The following is a 27,695-nucleotide window of genomic DNA, read 5'->3' as shown; positions in this document are numbered from 1 at the left end:
CAGGAAATCTTGATGAAAGCTTGGGCTTTACAGGATATTTGTGTGAGTGTTTAGCCCATGTGTTTGATGTTTTTCTCTCCACAGCTGCCCACTTTATGCCTGTACTCTGGCTGAAATATTTTAAAATACCACTTTGCTTTTTTCACTTCATTGCAGCTACTGGCATGATGTTTTCTATATGAGAGGGACTCAAAAATGAAAATCAAGTAAGGAAACTGAGGCCCCACAAGCACAAGTTGTTCATTTCCTCTGGATGTCAATTCTCATGATAAAAAGTGAGGACCGGGGCGCCTGGTGGCTCAGTCGGTTGAGCGTCCGACTTCGGCTCAGGTCACGATCTCACTGCTTGTGAGTTCGAGCCCTGCGTCGGGCTCTGTGCAGGCAGCTCAGAGCCTGGAGCTGCTTCAGATTCTGTGTCTCCCTCTCTCTCTGTCCGCCCCATGCTCATGCTCTGTCTCTCTCTGTCTCTCAAGAATAAATAAAACATTTAAAAAAAAATTTTTTTAAGTGAGGATTACACTAGATAAGTGCTTCTACAACTTTTCCACCGAAGTACCCCCAGCAGCAGTGAAAATGAATAGCAACCCCCCTCCGCCCTCCGGGGGGATCTGAGGGCATAGCCCGAAGCAGCCTCTGCAAGCTGGAAGTTTCTTTGAAATGCCCTATTTTATCTTATAAATTCATGAGAACTTTGCATTTTACAAAACAGGAAAGTCTATGTTTGTTTTAATATGATGGTGCCCTCAATAGTAAAACTGCTTTGCTTTCCCACAAAATCATCAGGTGACTCGAACCTTCCAGGAAGCTTGTATGGTAGCTTCACATACGCCCTGACCGTGGCTCACTCACTACCCCAGTTTGAGAAAGAAGGGCCTGGGAGATGAGCATTGACATCTCCTTCCAGTGTGAAATGCTATTAGCCATATCACTTAAGATCTCACACGTTGTAGAAAAGTCAGACAAAGTAATAGAAGAATCGTCACACTTGGACCTGAATGTCGGCAGAAGCCCTGAAATAAGGAAGTCCAGCCAGACAGGTACGTAAGTCAACGAGCCGGTGGTGTTGCCGACTCGTCTACACCTACAAGAGATCTACGTCTGTCAAGAGATGCACAGATGGGCTGCGGTCTAATCAGGCAAAAGAACAGAAAGTCACCGAACACTGGATTTGGAAGGGACCTTAGCAGTGGGACAGCCCCCCCAAGGGCACAGGGTCCGTCCACAACACGCCCGACGGGCACTTCCACAGGCTCGGGCTGGGGAACTTACTCTCTCACGAGATACACCATTGCCCATTTGAATAATTCTTTAGGAAAGGACTATTTCAAAATGACTCAAAATATGCCTCACAGTACTACCTACACATGGCTTCAGTGTCTGTCCCCCGGAACTGCAAGGGGGGGGTCGGAGCGTGGCTCTGGTGCAGGTTCTGATTCTCTCATCTGTGAAGTGTGCGGGACCTCAGGTTACTTAAGAGGATGTGCTTCAGTTTCTACAGCTAGAAGATGGGAAGGACAAGTAATGGTCTCTGCCTCCCCCTCCTGTGAGGGGGGACACGGCTCAATTCACGTGGACCGTGTAGGAGAGATATGTGGTCAGGAGCAGGTGCTACCAACTGCTGGCTGTTGGGATATTACCACACAGACCAGTCCTCAGATTTCCTGTATGACAGACCTTGACTCCAAAAATAAATAGATGTGGGGGCGCCCGGGAGGCTCAGTCCAGCTTCGGCTCAGGTCATGATCTCGTGGTTCGTGAGTTAGAGCCCCACATCGGGCCCAGAGCCTGGAGCCTGCTTCAGATTCCGTGTCTCCCTCTCTCTCTCTGCCCCTCCCCTGCTTGCACTCTGTCACAGTCCATCTCTCTCTCAAAAATAAATAATAAACATTAAAAAAAATAAATAAAAAGAAACAGATCTGCTATTCTCTAATATTTCTAGTATCTCTAATATTTCTTGTCTTCTCTTGGCAAATCTCCTCTGAGATGGTTCCAAGCCTTTCTATATTCTGGAGACTTTCATTTGAACATGTCTGTCTGTCGGTGTCCTACTTAAGACGTGGTGACCACAACGGACTTATTTCTTATGTGACCCGATACGTAAACAATGTGCTAGGACCATTATCCCCACCATCCCAGGCATTTTTTTCTGTCTTCCTTGCTGTCCCCACCGTTTATGCCCCTCCCTTACATTACCCCCGACCCTTGCCTCGTATTTTTTGCAGATGATTGTATCATCTAAGCATAGGATTTTATATTCAATCCCAATAAATTTAATCATCTTAATTTCAGCTGTTTAAAGCTTCAGAGAACTGATTGTCCTATCCTCCGTGTTAATTACTCCTCTGGGCTCTATGGAAGCAGGGAACTTTACCTCTTTATCATCATCCAGTGACTGACACACTCAGAAATCTCAATTCAGGTCGACACTAGTCATTCAGAGATGGCCCTTTGAACTCTCACTTAACCACATAAATGCACCAATATCTAAACCATATTTTCCCATATTGCCTTTGTGAGGGACCTTGCCAGATGGCTCAGCGAAGTCCAGTTATACTATATCTATTCCCCTTTCTTTATCTACCAGCCTGGCCCCGCTGTTCAAAGAAGGAAATGAGCTTAGTTTAATCGGCTGCATTTTTAGTGAACTTGCGCTAGCTTGCAGGGACCACAACTCCATGCTTATCATTGCTTATGATAAACTTTCCCAGCAAAAATCTTAACAATTTGGAGAGGTCTGGGGGAATACTGTTCCTGTTAACAGAATTTTCTGCTGGAAAAGGTTTTAAAAAGTTGGTACATTATCACATTGGTAAATATTCTCCTAAAATCTCCTAGCTCAGATTCTTGCCTTTGTCTTTCCCTAGCAAGTTACTGCCTGGGATCTCCATTCTCAAGTCTAATAAACAGGCCTACAGATATAGGAAGAACAAACTGGGTGAAATCACCAAGACCTGAGGGATCCTTGTGCGAGGTGTTTTTTTTTTTTTAATTTCCTGTTATGCATTTGCATACCACTTGTATCATTTATCCCTTTTTCATGAAAGTGAAATACAGAAAAATTAATGCAACAGCATGTAGTTTCTATCAATAGCATCAATTCTTTAAAAGATTAATTAATTCCTCTAATTAAGCATTTTTAAGCAAGACTATACAAAGGATAAACTTTGGTAGATTTTTAAAACGATCATTCTGAGAAAAGACTTTGAAACTTGACATTCTTTCAAATGAAGTTTATGTAAGTTTATTCGTAAACTAAAAACATGACTGTCACATTTAAAAAGACGCTATCATGATGTGGAAAGTAAGGAATGTAGAAAAAGAACCAACCGTGATTCCATCACCTAAATGATAATTGACATTATTGTTTGACTATTTCTGTCTGAGATTAACAATAATTGGGCCAGCGGGTGTAAACACTTTTTATGACTCTTGGTAGATAGCGCCAAAATCCTCTCCAAAAAGGCTATATTAATTTAAATGCCATCAGCAATATATGAAAGTACAAATTTCACTAAACTTTTGCCAACTTTAGATGGCACATCATCGTTAATTCTAATTTGCATTTTTATTAACGCCAAGGCTGTAGATGTTTCTACACTGTCGTTTATTCATTTCTTATCTCCTTGGGTCCTTTGCCAGGTCATTTATCGGGACATTAATGATTTTCTTATGATTTGTGCTAATTACTTAATTTAAATGCTAATTATTTTTATTTGTTATAAATTTATTAATTTCATAAGAGAGTCATTCTTTGCCTATCGCATTTGTTGCAAGTATTATTCCTTTTTTTAACTTAAAATAAGTTTTATTTAGTCAAATGTTAATTTTCCGTGGTGGTTTTCCTTATGCGTCCAACTTTAAAAAGCCAGAGCTCTGCGAAAACAATCACAACATAATGCAAATCAGGCGCTGGAGTCACGTGGCTATCTCTGGCTATAAATTCGTCACCTACACAATTATCATCAAAATGAAAATACAATTTTTTAAACTCTCCAAGAAAATGCTCCTACCCCTTACACTCATCCTGAAACACAACAGTTTCTGAGTCATATCTGTGTCTCTCTCCCCTGTTCCTCCACCAGTTTACTTAGAGGAAGTAACGTTTTTCTTGTTATTGTTTTTGCTTCTAATATCGCTTTCAATCCAAGAATCACCTCCATTATACTTGTAACTAGAACATGACAATATGCAACACTTACTGCCCATTCTTACTATTCTTATCTATATTTGGCTATGGCCTCAGTTTCTTTCTTATCCCCACTTCCCACCCAAGTCAATTAAACAATAATGAATTCGATAATGTATTTCTATTATCGGCTCAATCACAGAAACACAATGTAACTGAGGCTGGAAGAAAAGTAAGAGACAGTTTCTGCTCCCTGGTACTCCATTCTGGATTAAGAACAGCTCTAGATGGTATTTTACAAGAGCTGATTTCAGTGTAAGGAATGATGAGGTGATTAATGAATGCCATAATGTCAGAGAAGGAAGAAATGGGCACGGGCCCAAAAGGTCACGTTCATGTAACGTTTTAGGGAAGTGTTGAAGCAGAATGGAGCAGGACAATACAGATGATGGCAATAACAAAGAAGGACCGATTTGCAAACTTCTGTCTTTGGAACTCTTTTGCCTTTACACCATTCCTGTCAAAGTAACTCAGGTATTTTTACCAACATTTTAAGATGAAAACAGCAACAACAACGTACCAACAGTCAGGTCACATGTCAGACCAGACTTTCTTTTCATGGAACTCAACCGAGTCCCTAATTGCTATCACTTCGGAGAGGGATTTGAATCCAGTAATCACAAGGGATTAATTAGTTTTTGATGCAGTACCCACTTAATAAGGAATTGAAAATACAATAATGAAAAAAATTATTGAGGTTTTCAGAATAAAAAGGTTCAAATACTATCTTTAATTTTTCTTAGTGATTAAGCTAATTAACATTTTTTCCAGATGTTAAGGAAATTAGGGAAATAAATTAGACAAATAAGTAAAAATTAATAGCCATCTTAAATATTCCAAGAATTAGCTGGACTACATTCTTAGAAAAGACACTACCCCGGATGTCCTGGTCCTAGCCAAATTCTCACCCCATCTCCTACAGCTAGAAGCTTCCTCTCTACATACATGCTGAACCAGCCTCTACTGTCATTTTTTTTTTTATGTTTATTTATTTTTGAGAGAGAGAGAGAGAGAGAGAGGGAGCAGGGGAGGGGCAGAGAGAGAGGGGGGGACAGAGGATCGGAAGCAGGCTCTACACCGTGAGCTCAGAGCCTGAAACGGGCTCGACCTCATGAACCATGAGATCACGACCTGAGCCAAAGTCGGACGCTTAACCAACTGAGCCACCCAGGCACTCCCCCACTTTACTGTCATCTTTTGTTCCTTGAACGCTCCCAGCTGGCGCTCATCAGATCCTTGCACACATTGCTCCCTCAGTCCAAGAATACTCTTCTTCCAGAGACTTCATGGCTGGCTCAGTCCTAGTTTTCAAGATTCTGAGCACAAAGTTCCCTGCTCAGAGGGCTTCCCTGACCACCTGTCAGTGCCGGTAATCCCCTTCCCGACTCTCCCCGACGAGGCCTCTGTACACACCTCCTCGCGACTTCATAAATCACTCTTCAAAATTATCTCATCTGTTTGGTTTTGTTTGGTTTTTTATTAATGGGTTGGCTGCGCACCAAGTGGAGTGTGTATGCTCTGTGAGCAAAGGAACACTTTCGGTCCTGCTGACAGCTCCGTCCAGGGTCGGGACATGGTGGGCACCCAAAACCACTTCTCAAATAAATGAGTGAGTCACACTTAGGCCCTGCCAGGAACAGAAGGACTCAGGAATCACAATAAATGTTTCAATTCAACATGCAGATGGATAAACTGTCGGAACAGACTTCAGCGAACAGCTAAAATTGTTTCTGGATTTTACCAAAACAGATCTTATTTTAAATGACTCCCATACACTGGTAACAACATTCTTAGTAAAATTTTCACTGGGCAGGGATTTTATGATATGATATTTTTTTTAGAATTTTATTTTTGGGGCGCCTGGGTGGCTAAGTCGGTTAGGTGTCCAACTCTGGATTTTGGCTCAGGTCATGATTTCACGGTTTGTGAGTTTCAGCCCTGCTTTGATTGGCCTCTGCACTGACAGTATGGAGCCTGCTTGGAATCCTCTCTCTCCTTCCCTCTCTGCCCTTACCTCCCTCTCTCTCTCTCTCTCTCTCTCTCTCTCTCAAAATAAATAAATAAACTTAAAATTTTTTTTATTTTTAAGTAATCTCTATTCCCAATGTGGGGCTCATACTCACGACCCCGAGATCCAAGAGTTACACGCTCCACTGACTGAGCCAGCCAGGTGTCCGAGATATAATGAGATTTTTAAAAGAGAGATTGCACATGCATTTAAAAATTCAAAGGCATCATCAAAATGAAAGACCAACCTGCTGTTCATATCGTTGTTTGACGTCCTCCAGCTGCCATAGAAACTCCTTTGACTGTTTCTCACGAAGAGACTTGGATCTGGTTAGATCTGCTTCTACTTTTTCCATCTGTAAGATTTAAAAATCAAATATATTTTTTAAACAAAAAACTAATTAATTCCATGTTTTTATAATTTGCCCATTCATTAAAATGGCAGATTTTAAACACCCCCTACCAATCATAATACTGAATTTAAAGATGGTAAGATTATGAAAGCTCTATCCATTTATTACTCATATTTAATAGTTTAAGTCATTAGCATTGATATATAATTAACTAAATTCTAATTCTATAGTAACATTGTAATGCGAATATAATTTTGAACATTCAAATACTTACTCAACAAGATTTTTTAAGGCCTAGATGTGTGCTGAATGGGAGAAAATATCTGCAAACCATACATCTGATAAGGGATTTGTATCAAGAATAAAGATTGCTCATGGCTCAGTAAGAAGTGGACAATTTTACTCAATTTTAAAATGGGCAGGGGTGTCTGGGTGGCTCAGTCGGTTATGCTTCCCACTTCGGCTCAGGTCATGATCTCGCGGTTTGTGAGTTCGAGCCCTGCATCGGGCTCTGTGCTGACAGCTCAGAGCCTGGAGCCTGCTTTGGATTCTGTGTCTCCCTCCCCTGCTCACACTCTGTCTCTTTCGCTCTCAAAAATTAAAAAAAACGTTAAAAAAAATTTTTTTAATGGGCAAAGGAACTGAAAAGACATTTCTCCAAAGAAGATATACAATGGGCCAACAAGCACATGAGAAGATGTTCAACATCACTGTAATTAGGCAATTTCAAATTAAAACACTAATGACGTACCACTTGACGCCCACTAGGACGGTCCGAATCAAAAGACAGCTAATAGCAAGAGCTGGTGAAGATGTGGAGAAACCCTGCTGGTAGGAAGGCCAGTGGAAGATAGTTTGGTAGTTCCTCAAAAGGTTAAACATACTTACCACATGTTCCAGGAAGTCCACTCCCGGGTGAGAAATTAAAACACGCACCCACACGAAAACTTGCAGATAAAAATATTCATAGCAGCATTACTCCTAATAGCCCAAAAGAGGAGATAACCCAGATGTTCATCAATTGATGAATGGATAAACAAAGTGTTGTATATCCACCCAGAGGGGTATCGTTCAATCATGAAAAGGAATGAAATACTAACACACGTTAACACGGATGAACCTTGAAAATGCTACGCTAAGTGAAAGGAGGCAGTCACGAAAGACTATGTTTTATACGATCCTGTTTCTACTGAATATCTAGAAGGCAAATCCATAGAAAGTAGATTACTGGTTGCCTGGAGTGAGAGGGGCTGGAGTGTGGGTTGCTGACTGCTAAAGGGTAACAGATTTCTTTGAGGGGCAATGGAAACTTAAAATTGATTGTGGGGATGGTTACGGAAGGTTGAATATAATAAAAACCATTAAATTGGACACTTACAATGAATTAATTGCTGGTATGTGAATTGTATCTTAATAAAGCTGGTATTATAAAAAAAAAAAAAAATTAAAAGCCAAACACAACACCACATTCCATGAGGCCTCATGTGATCCAATCCCAGGTACCCCTCTCAATTCACCTCTACCACTCTATACCACCCCCCCACCACCACCACTGCAGCCCACCTGCCTCCTTGCTGGGCGGACGACATGCCAGAGATGCTCTCGCCTTGGTGTCTGGAAGCTTCTCCTCAGATATTCACATGACTTCTTTCTCAAAGTCTTAAGTTTCTGATTAAATGTTATCTTGGTACTGAAGTCTCCCTGACCACCCTATTTTAAATTGCAGCCTTGCCCCCCGCCCTCCCAGTCTCCCTTTCCTTGTTTTACTGTTCCTTTTTACCATAGAACATATAACCTTCAAGTACCCTACGCAATTGACTTCTTCATCTAGGGCTCATTTTAAGATCTGCCTTGCCCACCGTAATGCAACCCCGCATTCACTCATGTATCCCAACAATTTGGCACACTGCCTGGTGCATCTAGGGACTCCGTAAATACCAATCAAATGAAAAAAAAAAAAAAAAAAAAAAAACCACCACCAAACAAACAAAAAAACCCAAGACAGACCAAGTATATGCAACTAGGTTTGAGATTTGCTGAATAAACAATTTTCAGCATTTAATAGTGCCAGATTCTCTGTAACAAATACAAAATCACATTGGATCTGATGCTTTCTAGCACATACAAAATTAGAGATGATGTATTATTATCCTTGCTCTTGCCAGATGGTCGCTCATAGGTGGCAAGAAAGAAAAATTCTTACGTTTGGTAATGAAAAATCTCTCCACATCGATAACATGAAAATGGCAACTTATATTCATAGTGCAGGTTTTCATGTCTTTTTTTAATGTTTATTTCTGAGAGAGAGAGAGAGAGAGAAAGAGAGAGAGAGAGACAGCGCACACACAAGTGGGGGAGGGGCAGAAAGAGAGGGAGACATAGAATCCGAAGCAGGCTCCAGGCTCTGAGCTGTCAGCACAGAGCCCCACGCGGGGCTCGAAGTCACCAACTGTGAGATCACGACCTGAGCCAAAGTCGGAAGCTTAACTGACTGAGCCACCCAGGTGCCCTTCATTTGTCTTTCTTTCCCTGGCTTAGTTTTTCCTCAGAAGATATTTTTTTTCTGAGACAATCGTCAGTTAGTGTGACAATCATCCTATCACTGGCTCCTCTTACTTATTATTCTCACTTATTATTCTGCTTATTATTACTTATTATTCTGCTTCACTGGTAGGTTGAGATATTTCTTTTTTTTCAGCTTGTACACCATGCTCTCTTTCAGGTTACCTTTTGGTAATTGCTAGGATTAGACAAAACATGAATACTGGGGAAGATGAACCCTAAGAATGCTTCCTTCCCAGTTCAAGTGCATTTATTCAGACATGATCATTAAACCTTAATTCTCTAGGGGCAAAAAAGTTCGCTGAAGAGCAGCCAGTTTCACTGGACGAGAACAAAATGCATATGGCCGCTCACGACTGCTACCCAACAGTACAGTGCAGTTTCTGTTTCTCACAGTGAAGTCTGGAGTATCTACATAACGGCACGAGATTTAGCCTAAGGATTTCTCTGTGCAACCCTAATAACACTAAGTCATCTGCTTCCAAGTTCAACGATCGGTGTTCTAAGGCTATTGATCTACAGGTAGTCAGTATTGTGGCCAACAATAAATTCATTAAGGAATTACTGAAGGAGATACATTCAAGCCTTCCGTACTAAGAGCTTTCTTTCGTCTCTAACTCAAGATGTGGGTGTCAAGGCTCTCTCTCCTTCAATGCTTTTCACAGCAGACCTCACACAGAAAACTCCTTAATTTGTCCCGAGCAGTCGGGCACTCCCTCTACTCTAGTATCATTGGCCTTTCCAAACTCTGGTATCATTGGCATTTCCCAAACAAGCCAAGTCTGTTCTTGATTCTTTAGACTTTTGCTCGTTGCACTATCTGGAAAGTCCCTTCATTTGTTTCCTCATCCAAAGGGATCATCTTCAAGGCTGACTCAAGTCTTCTCTCCTCTCTGAGGTGTTCTTCTTTTTTTTTTTTTTTTTAATGTTTATTTATTTTTGACGAAGAGAAAGACAGAGCACAATCAGGGAAGGAGCAGAGAGAGAGGGAGACAGAATCCAAGAAGGCTCCAGGCTCCGAGCGGTCAGCACAGAGCCCGACGCGGGGCTCGAACTCACGAACCGTGAAATCATGACCTGAGCCGAAGTGGGACACTTAACCAAGTGAGCCATCCAGGCGCCCCTGAGGTGTTCTTTAATCCCACCAACCGACATTAATGCCTTCCTTCTCTCAATGCTCAAGGATCTATTTCCATAGGACACTCTGTTTTTCTCTGTAATGTGGAAGTGTTTCAAACGTGTGAACTTTGTTTATTCATCTAGATCATGAGCCAGCAAATAGAAGGAAATATGATTTATAATTCTCTTCTATCTTAATTATTAATTTATCAGCATGGTGCACAGAATAAATATGCATTAAATCCTTAGGGATGTGCCTGGGTGGCTCAGTCGGTTGAGCGTCCGACTTCGGCTCAGGTCATGATCTCACGGTTCGTGAGTTCGAGCCCCGCGTCGGGCTCTGTACTGACAGCTCGGAGCCTGGAGCCTGCTTCGGATTCTGGGTCTCCCTCTCTCTGACCCTCTCTTGCTCACGCTCTGTCTCTCTCTCAAAAATAAATAAAACATTAAAAACAATTTTTTTAATCCTTAAGGATGAATAAAATGATTGGCAAAAGCAAAGGGGAAAGAAAAAAGAGAAGGTAAACCAAGGAGGGAAGACCTGTTTTATTTAGTAATTTTAAGACAGATCTTCATATGAAATTGATCTTAGGTTCCTATTTTACTTGGGTACAGATTGAAGATTAAGGTAAATAATAAGTATTTTAAAATTTTGAATATTCAGAATTTGAAATAAAAACTAAGCTTTATGTACTCAAAGTTTCTTAAAAAAACCCAGAATATCTTCAAGAAAAAAACCAGAGTATCTTCTAAAATCAAAACAGAAAACAATTTAAAGCACATAAAAAGACCTCTTATACCTAAATGGTAAGACACATTCAAAGTAAATAATAACTAATACAAGAAAACGAAACACATGTCATTTTAGATTATACTGACCGAAAATGCAAGGCCCCACTCCATTTTCCCTCAACAATTTAACAAAAAAATAAAAAAAGTCTTGTAAAATACTTAGCTTGTATAAAAACACAGTGTTCTCGGTTGCCATAGATACAAAAGATTCTGCTTCCTCATACATCATTCCCCATTCCGTTCAAGCGTCAGAAAAATAACAACAACAACACTCCTTTATTGTGTAACTCTGGCTTCAAAAAACCTAACAGTAAAACTTGGTGGTCAAATTAGGAGCAAAAAGGGTCTGGGTGCATTTCTGTGAACGTTTAGTGTTTAAAGAAGGAAGGAGAGGTTTAAAAAGGAGTGGGGGTTGTGTTTTCCTTGTATGGTGCCTCAGGCATTCATTACTTCAGCTACATGTAAGAGAAAACCCAAGTAACCATGCATAGCTTAAACAACATAGGCCCTTTATGTTTTCCTGTGCCACAAGTTCAGAAAGAGGCTGTTACATTGGCAGTTCAAAGATGTCAGGGTTAAGGACTCTGCAATTCAACCTGCCCCTAATAGTTGCAAAATGGCTTCTGCAGCTCTGAACATCTGGGAAGGGAAGGGCAAAGGGTCCGTGTTGGCGGAGCTGGATGCCCTGTTCAGGAGCGTTCCTGCAAGTTCTTGTCAATAGCAAATTAACTATGCTGTTTGCGTCTCATTCACTGGAGCTGCATTAAAAGGTAAGCTCCATCCTCAAGGTGAGAGACTGCAGTTTGAAAACTGTGCCTAAGGCCACCTTAAATCAAATCAGGGCTCCATGAGTAAGAAAGCAGGAATGGACGTTTGGCAGTCACTGTCAAACAGGGTCGTAAGTTATCGCTCTTTCTCTAGTATTCTTGTGTTATTATATTGAGTAATTCAACATGAACAATTCACACTACAATAAGCATACATTTGTATAGAAATATACAGTTCAAAATATATTTTTGTATTAAATACATATGCAGATAAACTATGAAAAACTGTTCTTCAAGTATGTTCAGATCGATCGATCGATCGATTGATCGATCAAGACAGGCAGGCAGATAGATATAAATGGGAGGAAAGACAGATCGTTATATGTGTGCTTGGCTAAAGACTCAGTGGGAACTAATATACTTAACAGGGAAAACCAATCAACACATTAATTGATTATATCTATAGTTCTTTTGTGAGCAATAACCATAAATTGATATAAAACATAATATTTCTGGTATCTGTCCTTAATGGTTGATGAGAATTCTGAATCTGTCCTGGATATGAATTTTTGGTTCAATATCTGAATTACAAATGTCTTCTCCCACTCTGAGGTTGCCTTTCCATTTTCTACTGGTCTCTTTTAATAAACAAAAGGTTTTTTTGGTTTTGGTTTTGTTTTATTTTAGTGAGGTTAAATTTGACAATATTTGGGGTTTTGTTTTTCATGCCTTTTCGTTTCCTATTTAGAAAATCTTTACCTGGTTCCAACTATCAAAATTTTCTACATTTTCTTCTGAAAGTTTTATTGTTTTACCTATCACTTGTACATCTACAATCCTGGAATTGATTTTGTGAATGGGGTAAAGTAAGAGACGAGATTCTTTTTTTTTTTTTTCCCTCCACATGGCTATCCAGTTGACACTGTGGCATTTATTGAAATGATCATTCTTTCCCTGCTGCAGCTGCAATCCTTCCTTTCACATGAATCACATTGATCATGGATGTGTGAGTCTACTTCGGGCTCTCTTTCTTCTGTAACACTGATCATCCTTGTGCCCAAATCATGCTGTATTAATTCTGTAGCTGAATATTAGCTTCAATATCTGGTCATATAAGTTCTCCAGTTGTGCTTTTCTTCCAGATTGCCAGAGCAAGTATCAGCCCTTTGCATTTTCAAATCAGCTGTCAGTTTCTCTCACTTCCTTTCACCTCACCAAAAAGAAACAAAAAACAACTACTACTAACATTTTGATTTTTAGAGAACTGTGTTGCTTTTATAGATTAATGTGGGGAGAACTGACATGTTTATAACATCGAGTCTTTGAATCCCCCAATTTCTTTAGGTATTCTTGATTTCTTTTGATCATGTTTGCCAGTTTTTATATATTTTTTTTAATTTGAGAGAGAGAGAGAGAGAGAGAGAGAGAGTGTGTGCGAGTGGGGAAAGGAGTAGAGGGAGAAAAAGAGAGAATCTTAAGCAGGTTCCATGCTCAGTGCGGAGCCCGACGCTGGGCTCAATCCCACGATCCTGGGATCGTGACCCGAGCCGTAATCAAGACTAAGGCCCTCAATCGACTGAGCCAACAGGTGCCCCAATATTTTCCAGTTTTTAAACAGAGGCCTTGCCATTTTTTGTTAGATTTATTTTTAGGTCCGTGAAGCTTTTTCGTACAATGACATCTTTTTCAAAGTTTATTTTCTATTTGTTGTATGCTGATATATGGAACTAAAACTTAATTGTCTATCTGACCTTATACTTAAAGACTTTACTAAATCCATTACCAGTGACGTCTAAACAAGTAAGTATTTGAGAAATTTGTAGTTACACAAAGATTCCATGATTGCAGGTAATTGCATAACTCACTGGGGAGCTCAGCTGTTTCTCCTCCGTGTTCTCTTACTGACCTATTTATCCCACCAACTATACCACTTACTAAATCACACGCTTCTATGCATCGGTCTATCACACAAGCCACACACAAGTCTTAATAATCCCTGAACTCCCAGAATCAGTAACAATGGCTGGTGTAGGGCAAGTATTCATGCATTGTTTTATAAATGAATGAAAGAAGTCAAGTCTATTGAATCCTTGGCCAGTGAGTCAATAAAATAATTGAAGTGTTAAAAATAATAATGTTACTATTTCACAATTAATAACCCTTCGAATCAGTCAAATACAGAAAAAACAATGACATATTTTCTTTTCCAATGGCCTCAGTAGATTTTTTTGGCTTATCTTCCTTCTGTGAAGGAGATTAGTCATTGATAAATATTACAAGGAAAAAGCTTCACTTACTTCTCTTACAGTAAGCATTTAAAGATAAAAGGTAAAATTTCTTTTATTTGTTTTGCTGTTGTTTAGTTTTGCTTTTCAAAGCCAAAGACTTATACATATTCTCTGCATGTTGCCATTTGGAATTAATTACCACAGTAGGCTCTATGGAAACATTTAAATATAATTCTAGAATTTTACTTCTGCTGCTTAATCTCATTCAGACACAAAATTCCAAATGGTAAAAGGGTGGAGAGACTTCTCCATTATCATCAAAAAGTAACTGAGGGAAACTGCTTCTATTTATGTTGGGTCTTTTACTATCTTAAAACTGGTCTAAAAAAACTTATTTAAAATTACATGAATCAGCATGAGCCTTAACGGACAAGAGGACAAAGGTGTAAGTCACAGTAAATGGTTTGTATGATTCTTTCTTTCTCTGTCTGTTTGTTATCCATTGACACTTAAGGACACAAATATATCCAGATGGCATTCTTTCTTCCTTGTAACTTGAGAATTTTTTTCAGCCGTTCAACGGCAATAATAGGACGATGAAATGAATTTGCAACCTCTAAGAATATAAGAAACTGCTAACCAGTTTCAATTGTACGAGGAGCCAGAGGCAACCTCACTAGTCAACAGCAATGTTTCAGAATTGTGCTTTCATGGCAAGCCAGTGGGTTCTCCGAAGTCCAAAGCTAACATCATGTAGCTGATGACTATAAAGAAAAAAGGAATAGAATTTAAAGCCAGATATTTAGCAGCAAATACCCTTTAATGGGGACATATTTTCAAGGAGAGAGAAATTATCTAGAAGTCAAGTGGCTAGCAGAAGCCCCAAGAGGAACGAGTTAGCCAACATCCATGCAATCATTTTACCAGACGAAAAAATGTCACTTTAGAATGACTGCCAGTACTTCTAAAAACTTAGCTGTCTTTTCAGTCATTTATTTGTTTCACAGAGAATGGGTAAATATAGAACACTATTGCTTTTAAAGATATGATTATGTACACACATATACAGAAAATTCTAGAACAGGAGTATGTTGTCACCATTAAAATGTGTATATTTTAGGGGCGCCTGGGTGGCGCAGTCGGTTAAGCGTCCGACTTCAGCCGGGTCACGATCTCGCGGTCCGTGAGTTCGATCCCCGCGTCGGGCTCTGGGCTGATGGCTCGGAGCCTGGAGCCTGTTTCCGATTCTGTGTCTCCCTCTCTCTCTGCCCCTCCCCCGTTCATGCTCTGTCTCTCTCTGTCCCAAAAATAAATAAAAAACGTTGAAAAAAAATTAAAAAAAAAAATGTGTATATTTTCTACAACTAATTGCTGACAGCTAACACTTTAATGGGTTTCACTATGGAGTAAAAATTAGGTTATTGAAGCAATCTTAAATGAGATCAAAAGTTCTTCAAAGTGAAAGAAACAGTGTGAAGCAATTTTTTAAAAAACTTTCTCCTGTTCCATTTTCTCTCATGGGCCTCATTTTTGAAATAGCAATTCACTTTCAAAAACAAACTCAAAGCTTTTCTTTTTTTTAATTCAAATTCCCATTGTCTGCTATCTGCAGCAGTTTCCAAATGGAAAAAGATGCCCTGAGCTCTGCTGGCTTTTACACAAAAGATTTTAGTAAGAAGAGAAAAGAGCAGTTCAAAACAATAACAGAAAAGAAAGACTAGTGAAAATATAGACTATGGAACAATTGTGAAAACATGATGATTCTCCAAATAATGAATCTGCTGAATGATTTTTTTAGAATTTGAGCTAGATCAGATGCACACTTTTTAATCAACTGAAAATATGGAATAGAAGACTTCTAATTTACCATGTTTTGTCATATATATTTTATTTAGCATTTGGGTTTTTTAATGTTTATTTATTTACTTAGTTTGAGAGAAAGAGAGACAGAGAGAGAGAGAGAGAGAGACAGAGAGAGAGAGAGACAGAGAGAGAGAGAGAGAGAGAACTCAGGCAGGGGAGGGGCACAGAGAGGGAGAGAGAGAATCCCAGGCAGTCTCTCAGCTGGTAACACAGAGCCTGAAGCAGGGCTCGATCTCACAAACTGTGAGATCATGACCTGAGCTGAGATCAAGAGTTAGACACTCAACCAACAGGGCCACTCTGGTGCCCCTTTACTTGGCATTTGTTGAAATTTGCCATGTAAGAATTATTTGATTTGTGAACGAGCCTAGCTCTTCAGATTCTGTTACAAATGTTGTTGTTATTATACTCACACCAAAGGTGCTTTCTCTAGTTCAGAAACTCAACTGCACCTGGCAAAGCTATATATGATGGAAACCACTGAAGAATATTTCTTCCACAGAAGACAATCAAAAGAATTTCCTGTTCGTCGGTTGCCATCACTGTTATTTTTCAAGGAGCCTAAACTGAGCACCAATGGGCAAATCAGACCTGGTGAGGACTACTCACAAAGACAGGACACGGGACTAGGATATGTGGAGGAAGAAAAGAATCTCAGGGGCATGACCCCAGTAGGGTCCTTCATGGGATCATTTAACCAGTCCACAGAGATGGATGTGATACCTAGAAGACAGAAACACATTAACTCAACATCCAGAAGTGGGAGAGTCAAATGCGTCTGGCAGGACTGGTGAAGTAAAACAGCAGACAGACCATGAACCAGGCACATAACAGAACAGTCAGACATATGAGGGAAGAACAATTAAGGGTGGTTCCAGAATCAGTTCCATGAATACTATCGTCCATCCCTGGCTTTCCTTATTTTATGGCAGTCTTACATTGTGGCTAGATAGGGTTCTTTTTTTTTTTTTTAATGGTTGTTTTGTTGTTGTTTTTTTAATCATTTATTTATTTTGAGAGAAAGAGCATGAGTAGGGGAGGGGAAGAGAGAGCAGGAGAGAGAGAATCCCAAGCAGGCTCCATGCTGTCAGCACAGAGCCTGACACAGGGCTTCGATCCCTCTATCTCACGAGCCATGAGATCATAACCGGAGCCGAAATCAAGAGTTGGACACTTAACCAAATGAGCTAACCAGGCGCCCCCGTTGCTAGGTAGGGTTCTTAATTTAATGGTTCCCGAGATGACTTTGTCTCCAGGGCTTTCAGTTCTGCCACAAAACTCTGAGACTTCTTTTTCATCTTAAAAAATATATGTATCAATTTGAAAACATTCTCATTACTCTGGATTAAATTGTTTTCTTAATTTCATTTGCAGATGTTTCATTGCTAGTGTATAGAAGTATGGCTAAATTTTGTATATTGACCTCATATCCTGAAAATTTATTTAAATCATTTATTAGTTCTTGTCTTTTTTTAATGGATTTTGACCATACGGAATGATTGTGTCATCATATTTCCTTTCCAACTTTTATTCTTTCTTTCCCTTTTCTTTCTTTCTCTCTCTCTCTTTTTCCTTCCGTTTCCTTACCTCCCCTTCCCTTCCCTTCCCTTTCCTTTTTCTTTCCCCTTTGTGTGCTGGCTAGAATCTCCAATACAATGTCGAATGGAAGTGACAAAAGCAGGCATGGTTTCCTTGTTCTTAGGAGGAAAAGCATTAAGCCTTCCAACACGAAGTATACAAGTCATAGAGTTTTCATAAATGACCTTTATTAGGTTAAGTACGTTTGCTTCTGGTCTTAATTTGCCAAGTATTTTTTTAAAATCATGAATGATATTGAACAAACTTTTTCAAATGCTTTTTCTGCCTCTACTGAGATGATCATGTTGTTTTCTCCTTTATTAACATGTGGCATGACACCAATTAATTTTCAAATGCTAACACCACCTGGGATTCCTGGAATAAATCCCACTTGGTTGTGATGTATAATCATTTTTATATGTTTCTAGATTCCATTTACTAAAATAGCATTAAAGATTTTTGTGTCTGTATTCATGACAGATTTATTTTGTAGTTTCCTTACAGTGTCTTTGGCTTTGATATTAGAGTAATCCTGGCTTTATAGAATGAACTGGAAAGTGTGCCTTCCTCCTCAATTTTCTGAAAGTGTTCAAAGAACTCAAAATTATTTTTTCCTTAATATTTGATGGAAATCACCAGTGAAGCCACCTGGTGGTCCTGGGCTTTTCTTTGTGAAAAGATTTTTAACTGTAAATTAAATATCTTTATTATTGCACAATTCAGATTTTCTATCTCTTCTTGAGACAGTTTTAGTAATTTGGGTCTTTGGGTCTTTCTATGAATTTGTCCATTTCACCTGAGTTTTGTAATTTGTTGGCATAAGTTTATAAAATATCACCTTGTAGTTCTTTCATTTTCTATAGGATCAGTAATGGTGTCCTCTCCTCTTTTATTCCCAACCTTGCTAATTGGCTTCTTCTCACTTTTTTTTCCATTAGCCATGCTAAAGATTTGTCAGTTTCATTGATCTTTTCAAAAAACCAACTTTCAGCATCATGAATTTTCTCCCCCCCCCCTTTTTTTTTTTGCTTTCTACTTCTTTGTTTTCTGCAAAAATATAAAGGTATTTTCTATTGCCTTTCTTCTGCTTGCTCATGTAGAAGCTTTTCTTTTTCTGGTTTCTTTCTTCTTCTTTTTTTTTTTTTTAACATTATTTGTTTTATTTTGAGAGAGAGAGCATGTGTGAGCAGGGGAGGAGCAGAGAGAGAGGAGAGAGAGGATCCCAAGCAGGCTCCGCACTGTCAGCACAGAGCCCCATGCAGGGCTTGATCTCAAGAACTGCGATATCATAACCTGAGCTGAAATCGAGAGTCAGACACAACCAACTGAGCCATTCAGGTGCCCCCTCTTTTTCTGGTTTCTTAAGATGAAGTTTAGGCTACTGATTTGAGAACTTTCTTTTGGGGTATAGACGTTTAAAGCTATAAACTTTTCTCTAAGTACTGCTTTAGCTGCATTCCATAAATTTTGATATGCCCATGTTTTTGTTTTAATTCAGTTCAAAATATTTCCTCATTTTCCTTGTAATATCTTCGTTGACCCATGAGTTGTTTATGTTACTTAATCTCGAAATATGTGGGGACTTCCCAGATTTCTTATTGTTGTTTATTTCTAATTTATTATCACTGAACACATTTTGCATGACTTTAATCCTTTTAAATTTATTGAGAATTGTTTTGTGTCCAAGCATATGGTCTACCCTGGGGAATGTCCCACGAGTGCCTGCATGGAGTGATTACTGGGTGGAGTGATTTAAATACCACCCAAATCTCAGACTCCCTCCTGACTGGCACAATCAAAACAGACCCAAAGCAGCAGAGCAAAGGCTTTGGAACTGCATTGAAACTGAAACCCACCCACAGAAGAAGAGACAGGACTTTTGCTCTGAAACAAACTAGGTTGGTAATCTGCTAAAACGAGAACCTCAAGATCATCTGGGAAATTCCAACCTTACTCGGAGAGTATACTAATGAAAACTTGACGAGCATCTTGAGACTCATCCATGTTGTCGTAAGCATCAGTAACTCATTCCTTTATATTGCTGAGTAGTATTCGGTTGTATATACTGCATGTTGATTGTTCTTTCAACTTCGGAGGAACATTTGGGCTGTTCAAGTTAGAGGCTTTTGTGAATAAAACCGCTGTCAACATTTGTGTGCAAGACTTTGTCTGGATATGTCTTCATTTCTCTCGGTTAAGCACACAGAATGGAATGAGTGACAGATGGCCACTGAACGTTTAATGTTTTAAGAAATTGGCACTTTTTGCACAGGCAGTATGTGACAGCTCCATCTGATAGCATCTTCACCAACATTCAGCGTTATCAACCAATCTTTACAGTTTTTTTTTTAAATGTTTATTTATTTTTGAGAGAGAGAGAGAGAGAGAGAGAGAGAGACAGTGTGAGCCAGGGAAGGGCAGAGAGAGAGGGAGACACAGCATCCGAAGCAGGCTCCGGGCTCCGAGCTGTCAGCACAGGGCCCGATGTGGGGCTCGAACCCACGAACCGTGAGATCATGACCTGAGCCGAAGTCGGAAGCTCAACCGACTGAGCCACCCAGGCGCCCCTGCAATCTTTATAATTTTAACCATTCTCATGAGCATGTATAGTGGCATTTCATTTGATTTTAATTTCCCTGATGAATAATGACCTATTGAACATCTTTTCATGGGCTGATTAGTCATTTGTATATCTTCTTCTGTGAGGTGTCCAAAATTTTGCCTATTTTTAACTGGGTTGTTTGTCTTCTAATTACTGAGCTGTAAGATTTCTTTTATACTCTAGATACAAGTTCTTGGAAATATTTGTAAATCTTTTCTCCCATTCTCTGGCTTGTCTTACTTCCTTTTGTTGTTTTTTAATGGTGTCTTTCAAAGAGCAAAAGTTTTTAATTTTGGTGAAGTGGAATGTAGCAACTTTAATTGCGATTAATTTCTGATTTTATTGCATTGTGGTAAAAAAATATGTGCTGTCATATCAAGTTTTAGAAACATACTGAGTGTCTCTTTATGGTCTACTAACTTTTATAACTGTTCCAAGGGAGTAGGACTTTAACAGGTCATTTTTAAAGGGTAGAAAGTAGAAATATAGGTATTGTATAAACTGTTATTTAGACCTCCTATTTATTTTGTTTTCACCCCCTGATCTTAGATGGAAAAAACTATATGAAAGCACCCCAATGCTATTTAATTCTCCATGCATTCCTAACATTTTTTCATATTTAAATACTCTTGCCTTTAGCATGCAAAAATATATCCATTCGTCTAGTTTATTAACTTTATTACGATAGTATTATATTCTTACTTTTCTTCTGAATACAAGTGATGTATTTTCATAATCTAATTTTTGTGTAAACTAGTTGTATCTTTTATAAACAGCATACACATGGATTTAAGTCAACTAGTCAATATCTTATTTTACTAAAAAAATTAACCTATTAATATTTATTATGACAGTTACATACTCTGTCTCATTTTGGACATCTCGTTCTGTTTCTACTTCTGTTCCTTTGGCAACATCTCCTCTCAAGTTTTGCCTTTATCTCCTTGAGATTTTTATGAAAGTGTAATACCTTGTTGATTTGATTTATGCCTAAGCTTATACATTCCAAAACTATTTTAATCTGCATTTCTCTGATTTTAAGATCTTTTGAGTCTCCCCTTTCCATGGCCAAGAATTTTAGCATACTAAATTGTTTTTAGGTTGTTATTAAATTTGTATTGGCCACTTTATATACCTTCTTTTTCAAAACTCAATAAACATGAGCATTCTTTCTTACAATCAGAGTTGTAACAATTAGTTAAACCTGTTTTTATTTTGCTGGATTCCATTGTTCCCTACTCATCCTTAAATATGATGGTTTCCCCATGTGTGCAATGTCTTTGGCTTCATCTCTGGATTGGTTGATCTGTTCACATAATTTTTTCCAGAAAAGAAACAAGCAGTATACATTTTATGAGCTCTTACTAAGAATATGTTTTTCTGTTGATTTTGCAAGTGAAAAACTCTTTGGTTATGTATAAAACTGGGTCACAACCTTCCTCCTTCAAAACTCTGAAACATTATCCATTATTTTTCTAATTTCTTTGCCAGTTTCATCCTGTCTAGAAACTTGAGGGATTTTCATTTTTATTTTTGAGGTGCATTTTTTTTCCAGAATGTATCCAGGTTTCATTGCATTAATTTTACTTAATATGTGTGGCCTCTTTCTTAGAGATCATGTCTTCTTATACAAAGATACTACTTTTCTGATTTTTTTTTTCAGAATTCCACCATAGATCATTTTCAGAAGTATGCTTTTATTCTGTAACTGCTGAATACAAATGTCTTTTTCCTGTTCTACAGAATGCTTTCACAAGTTCCATGCTGTTTGCTTGTTTTTTCTCCTTCTTACCCATGAGTACCGTGACCTGCTAATATTACATCATCAGCTCCAAGTGGAAGAGTGAGCCAAAGGTACCTGTCATGGTCTCATGACAGCCTTCCTCAGAACTTGCACTGTCAGTCTCAGCAATTTCAAATGCCTCATTTTTAGCCTTCTCGACTCTATACTTAAACCTTCTTGCCAAGGGCCCCCTCCTTCAATATTTTCTGTATTCCTTAAGTGTCAAGCTGATCAGAGAATTTCCTCTGTAGCTCCATTGCATACTTGGACCAAATACACATTCTAGGGACTGGGCCCTGTTCCTAGCAGGGAGCTGGAAGATGGACATCCAAGCAGCAGGGTCTGGTCTCCACCTTCTGGCACAATTACTCTGCAGAAATCCAGCTTCTGCCCTAGGCAGTGAGTGGAAAAATGGAAGAATGGGATCTCAGAGCCCCATTCTCAAAACCCAGATTCACACAACTCAATAGGGGTGGAAATCCGAATCAAGAAAATAACAACAAGAAAGCACAGTTCCAAACTAGTCAACAGTACAGGGCTCATAGAGATCCTTCCATAGGGATGTTTCCACCACCCCATATGTGCTTGGGGCTCCTGAGGAAGTTAACTCCCACTGAAAAGGAGATCACAAACACGACTGCAACATTTTTTAGAATGAAGAAAACCTGAAGAAAATAAACCAAATACCCTTGGATAGAGGAGCTGATAAATGAAATGTGCTATATTCATAGGATAAAATACATTCAGTGTTAAAAGGACGGCACTAAATCAACATGGACAGGGCAGGGATACGTAAAATTAAATATAAAAGAGCAGCCTTGCACCAAGTGGAAAATAAACTCCAAGCAGCCAGTTAAAAAAAAAAACAAAAAAACACAAACAATAAAATATAAAAGAGCAAATAAGGCATACATGAAATCTGTAGTATTTACCTAACTTTTAAAAAGTAGATGCACAAAAATTTTTAGATGCATGTAATATGTACAGACGTAACATATACATGTAAGATACATGAACATTATATATGCACATAAAAATATAAAAGAGACTGAAATAATACACACTAAATTATTGACAGTGGTTTTCTCAGAAGTGGAAAGGAGGGAGTAATGTGACTAGATATGAATAACAAAGCAAATGAAACTTCATCTGTAGCGTTGCAGTTTAAATAAACACCGTGTTAACAATGGTTGATTCTTCATGAGGGGCACCTAGGGGTTTGCTCCCTGTTTCCTTTTCAAATTTTTTATTTTCTCTCAAAACTAAAAAGCGTTCCACTTCACCTGTGCACGCACTGGAGACGGCCTCTGTCCTGAAATGTCAGTTGCAAACAACTTGCTATAACTGACAAATACAACACCACTTACGGAACACGGACGAGCACAGACACGGTGAACCTGAGTCCCTGCACCACTGGTGGGTCACGGGGTTTTACCTGTAGGCGGATCCACGAGACACACTTGCCATTGCCACATTTGTAGCGACGACTTTAACTTCATGTACTTAATTTGAGAGAAAGAGAGTGAGCGGGGGAGGGGCAGGGAGAGAGGGAGAGAGAGAAGCAGGCTCTGTACTATCCGCACAGAGCTCCATGCAGGGCTTGAACTCGCGAACCGTGAGATTGTGACCTGAGCCGAGACTGAGAGTCAGAGGCTTGACCAACTGAGCCACCCAGGTGCCCCTATAGCTACGCCTTTAAATGACTGTTGTGGTTTTGCTTGAAGGAGAATCAAGGACTCCTGAAGTTCGAGGAAGCTGGGCCCATCTCCTTGTCTGCAGAGCTCCAGGTGGGGTCCACCCTCCTCCTTCCACACACTGCCACCAAGGTTTGCTGGTCAGCGGCCACCCGGTGGCCCGGGGAGCACGGAGAGGCACGCCAGAGCTACATGCTGTGGCTTCCTCGCGTCACACGCTCTGCAGGGAGCCGGCGGGGCCTGCCGGCCAAGCCCTCCCCGCCAGGGCCCTCCTTCTTGGCTGCGAGGGACCACCTCTTCTTTCCAGGCTCCGGGGGGAGGTGGGTGTCCTCCTCTGCCAGGGCTACTGTCCCTTTTTCATTCTGAACCTGTGACCCAAGAGTATGGCTAATTTTGATAAAACTTTGGTTAGAAGTAAATATGTCTCTGTCATATAAAGATCAGAATGTACCTTCCCACTGAGACAGTGACTTTCAAAAAAGATGCCACAGCAGCCTCCTCACCTGCTCTTTCATTTCGGCGTAGACTTTCTCTGAGTTCAGTTCGACCTGCCGCTTAAACTCTTCCAGGGCAGCGTCCGCCTGCTGGGCCTGCGACCTCTGAACTTCAGTCACACGAGTCAGCTGCTCCTCTTTCTCCCTAGAAAAGTCCAGAAAAGCTTCAGAGTTGAAATGTAAAATAAAAGAACAAGGCTTGAGTGAAAGGGCAGTATTTCACCCTCTCTAAAATAACATTCAGATTGCAAGTTTTTGATCCAAATTCTATAAAACTTCCCTTTCAAAAGTTGACAATAAAATACTTTGTCTCCAGAAAAAGAGACAGAGTGTTCTGATGACTACTCTCAAAGATTTCTCTCAAACTGCTTCCAAAGATCTCCTTAAAAACAAAACCTGTTTAAAACCACTTATCTCCATCAACTGATGGACGGATAAACAAGAACAAGATGTTCAAGGTATACAATGGAATATCATTCAGCCTTAAAAAACACTGAAGTTCTGGGGCACCTGGGTGGCTCAGTCGGTTAAGTGTCCGACTTCGGCACAGGTCATGATCTCACGGTGCATGGGTTCGAGCCCCGCGTCGGGCTGGGTGCTCATAGCTCAGAGCCCAGAGTCTGCTTTGGATTCTGTGTCTCCCTCTCTCTCCACCCCTTCCCCCACTCACACTCTGTTTCTCTCTCTTTCTCTCAGAAATAAATAAACATTAAAAAAATTAAAAAAAACAAACAAACAAACACACTGAGGTTCTGACACATGCTACATGGAGGAACCTTGAACACGGGAAGCCGGGGACAAGAGGCGACATATTGTACGATTCCATTTATATGAAATAACCAGAATAGCTAAGTGCTTACAGACAGGAAGTAGATTAGAGGTGGCCAGCAGCTGGGGGGGGGGGGGGGGGGGGAAGGGAGTGGGCAGGGGGAACGAAGAGTGACTGCTAATGGATATAGGGTGTCTTTTCTGGTGATGAAAACGTCCCGGAATTAGATAGTGGCGATGGTTGCACCTCCTTAGGAATATACTGAACTCTGCTGAGATTTGCACTTTACAAGGATGAATTTTATAGTATGTGAGTTATATCTCAATTTAAAAAAAGCCACATACCATTACAGATATCTCTAATATGCATGCGTAGCAGTTCACCTGTGGGGTGACGGGTGCAACGCAGCCACTTGGTGGCCTGAGATTGTGCCACCGCCCTGCAGGACACGTGCCTACTGATCACCATCTCACCTCTTTACGTCTTGAACTCAAGTTCTATGGTCACAGGGGCTCAAAACACAAGAGAAATCTCTGCAGAGTCACACAGGGAAAAAAAATAAAGGCTTTCGGTTATAAATGCATGAAAGTTCATGATGGCTAATACGGAGTTCTGACTCGTGCTGGGCCCGGTGCAAAATATTTTTACATCTCTTCTCTCCTTTATTCTCAAAGCAAACGTGTATCAAAGTATTATTATACCCTTAGTTTTAGAGAACAGGAAACTGAGGCTTAGGGAGTAGTTCTGAGATACCACATGTAGTAACGGATCGAGCCAGGCCCGGTCCCAGCCATCTGACCCTGAGCTCATGCTGCAGGCTACTATTCTGCTTTTCTGATTTTCCAGGTGCCATACTTTAGGGTCTGGATGTGTCCCCTTAAAGGGAAATGAATGCTCTTCTAAACGAGGTTCCAGAGAGATCCCATGACCCCTTCACCAGGTGAGGACGCAGGGAGAGGACGCCAGCCACGAACCAAGAAAAGGGCCCCCATCAGAACACCACCATCCTGGTGCCTTGGTCTTGAATTTCCCAACCTCCAGAACTGGGAGAAATAAACTTCTGTTGCTTATAAACTATCCAGTCGGCGATACTCTGTTACAGCGGCCTGAGCAGACTGAGACATCACAAATAAGATCAACTTGGTTCATCTTCCCTAAATGCGAAAGTTTACACACGTATAAACATCATCTCCTTAACAGCAACGCCAAAGAATGCTGTGGGGGGGGGGGGGGGGTGGAGTGATTTAATTCAGACAAATCCAATTGTTTTTTGTTTATTTATTTATTTTGAGAGAGCGAGAGAGAGCACGAGCAGGGCGCAGGACAGAGAGAGAGGGAGAGAGAAAAATCCCACGTGGGCTCCCCACTGTCAGTGCAAATCCCGACACGGGACTTGATCCCACAACTTGTGAGATCGTGACCTGAGCCCAAATCAAGAGTCGGATGCTTAACCCCCACAAATCAAATTTTAGGAAAGCATCATGACGGGGCGGGGAGGAGCGCGGAATCCAAACAATGATGCTACTGTCTTTTAAGACGTGGACAAACAGTAATTTGACTGTTTTGACTTACTCAGATCTGGGCTTGAAAACCCCTCTAAGACACAGCAACTTTCAGGCTTTCCAATAAGAGCACACACGTGACACATGTGGTATAAAATATCAAAATGCCAAACTTCCTCCACAAATACTGAAAACTTTCTCAGAGCTTTAACGCAAAAATACTGAGAAGCGTCCCCCAGTTTCCGCTTCAGCAGGATCCTCCTGTCCCTTTGTAAAACAAAAAAATGTGGCAATGCGTATTTAGTTTCGAGTCCCCCTCCCCCCACCCCAGTTTGGATAGTCTCTGCATACAAGCTGGAAGAAGATATTCCACATCCACCTTCCCCGAATTTTTCATTATATACGACGTGCGTCTACCTCTTCATACCCACCACACAGCCTTCTACCTGAAGAAGACCAAATCCACACCCCCCCCCCCCCCCCCCGTGCTAAACAAGGCAGCTTTTCCACCGAAACCCCTTTCCACACGTCTGTTTCACAGGTGGAGCCACTATTTTAATGCCCTCCGGGTTTAACACTCGGCCCCAAGGTGTGTGAGGCCCTGCATGCGAGCAAAGCCATTGGAGGCGGTGCTGCGTGCCAGATGTAGCTCCTGGTCACTGCGTTTTACGGCGACGTGGCACAGGTTTCTGGAACTTTTTAAAAAGCTTTCCTTTCAGCGGTTTGCTTGAGGTGCCTATTCAACAGGAACCGGAGTATCTTGCTGTCCTCCATTTTTCTTACACGTTGTTAAAATGAAACGACTGTAATGTTAACCGGTTGCCAACTTCGAAGGCCTAAATGTTTTGTTTCTTTGCCACTGAATGTTAATATTAGCCCCTAGACAACAGTGATTAATAACCGGATATTAATACTGAAGACTGATTCAGGAGACATCACCGCACAGAAGACTGAGCACTCTGACGGCAGGAGAGAATTTTAGTTTGGTCTGGTGTGTTTTCATCCTTCTTATAGCACCCTGCCCAAGAAGGAGGAAGACTTGACTAGGGTTTCCCTGATACAAACATTGACTATTTTGTTTAAAAATTCAAATATCTGAACACTAACGCAACATATGAGAACAACCCAAAGTCATACAAAGTATATCGGGTACCATGTCCTAGCCCTAGGTTGGCAAATGCGATGGATATTTGCCATAAACATTTTGTCACAGATGTTCAGTGGACATTTTCTCTGGTGCGACAGACCCAGATGACTGAAGGGGGCTGCCCAGGAGGCTCTGTTAAAAGGATTCTGAGACCAGGCTCAGAGGCAAAGGCCACCGTGGTCGATGAATACTGTCCCCTTGTAGGTGTTTGGGGTTAGACGGCACAAGAGCTACTTCCGCACTATCCAG

General features: G+C 40.4%; 1 protein-coding gene across 10 annotated transcripts in view; it reads right to left on the bottom strand.

The window, feature by feature from the left end:
• The window catches only part of CEP112 (centrosomal protein 112), a 413,298-nt gene that overhangs the window by 224,443 nt on the left and 161,160 nt on the right, over positions 1 to 27,695 (bottom strand). For all 10 annotated transcript variants that reach the window (XM_049637678.1, XM_049637676.1, XM_049637673.1 and 7 more), the window contains 2 exons: positions 24,038 to 24,173; positions 6,442 to 6,549 (listed from right to left, as the gene is read on the bottom strand). In XM_049637678.1, the coding sequence (XP_049493635.1) occupies positions 6,442 to 6,549; positions 24,038 to 24,173 (244 nt within the window). The remainder of the gene's footprint in view (positions 1 to 6,441; positions 6,550 to 24,037; positions 24,174 to 27,695) is intronic.

Source organism: Panthera uncia, chromosome E1 (assembly GCF_023721935.1).
Source record: "Panthera uncia isolate 11264 chromosome E1, Puncia_PCG_1.0, whole genome shotgun sequence".
Lineage (NCBI taxonomy): Eukaryota > Metazoa > Chordata > Mammalia > Carnivora > Felidae > Panthera > Panthera uncia.
The sequence above is the reverse complement of the archived record's forward strand: the minus strand, read 5'-3'. Positions and strand labels throughout refer to the sequence as shown.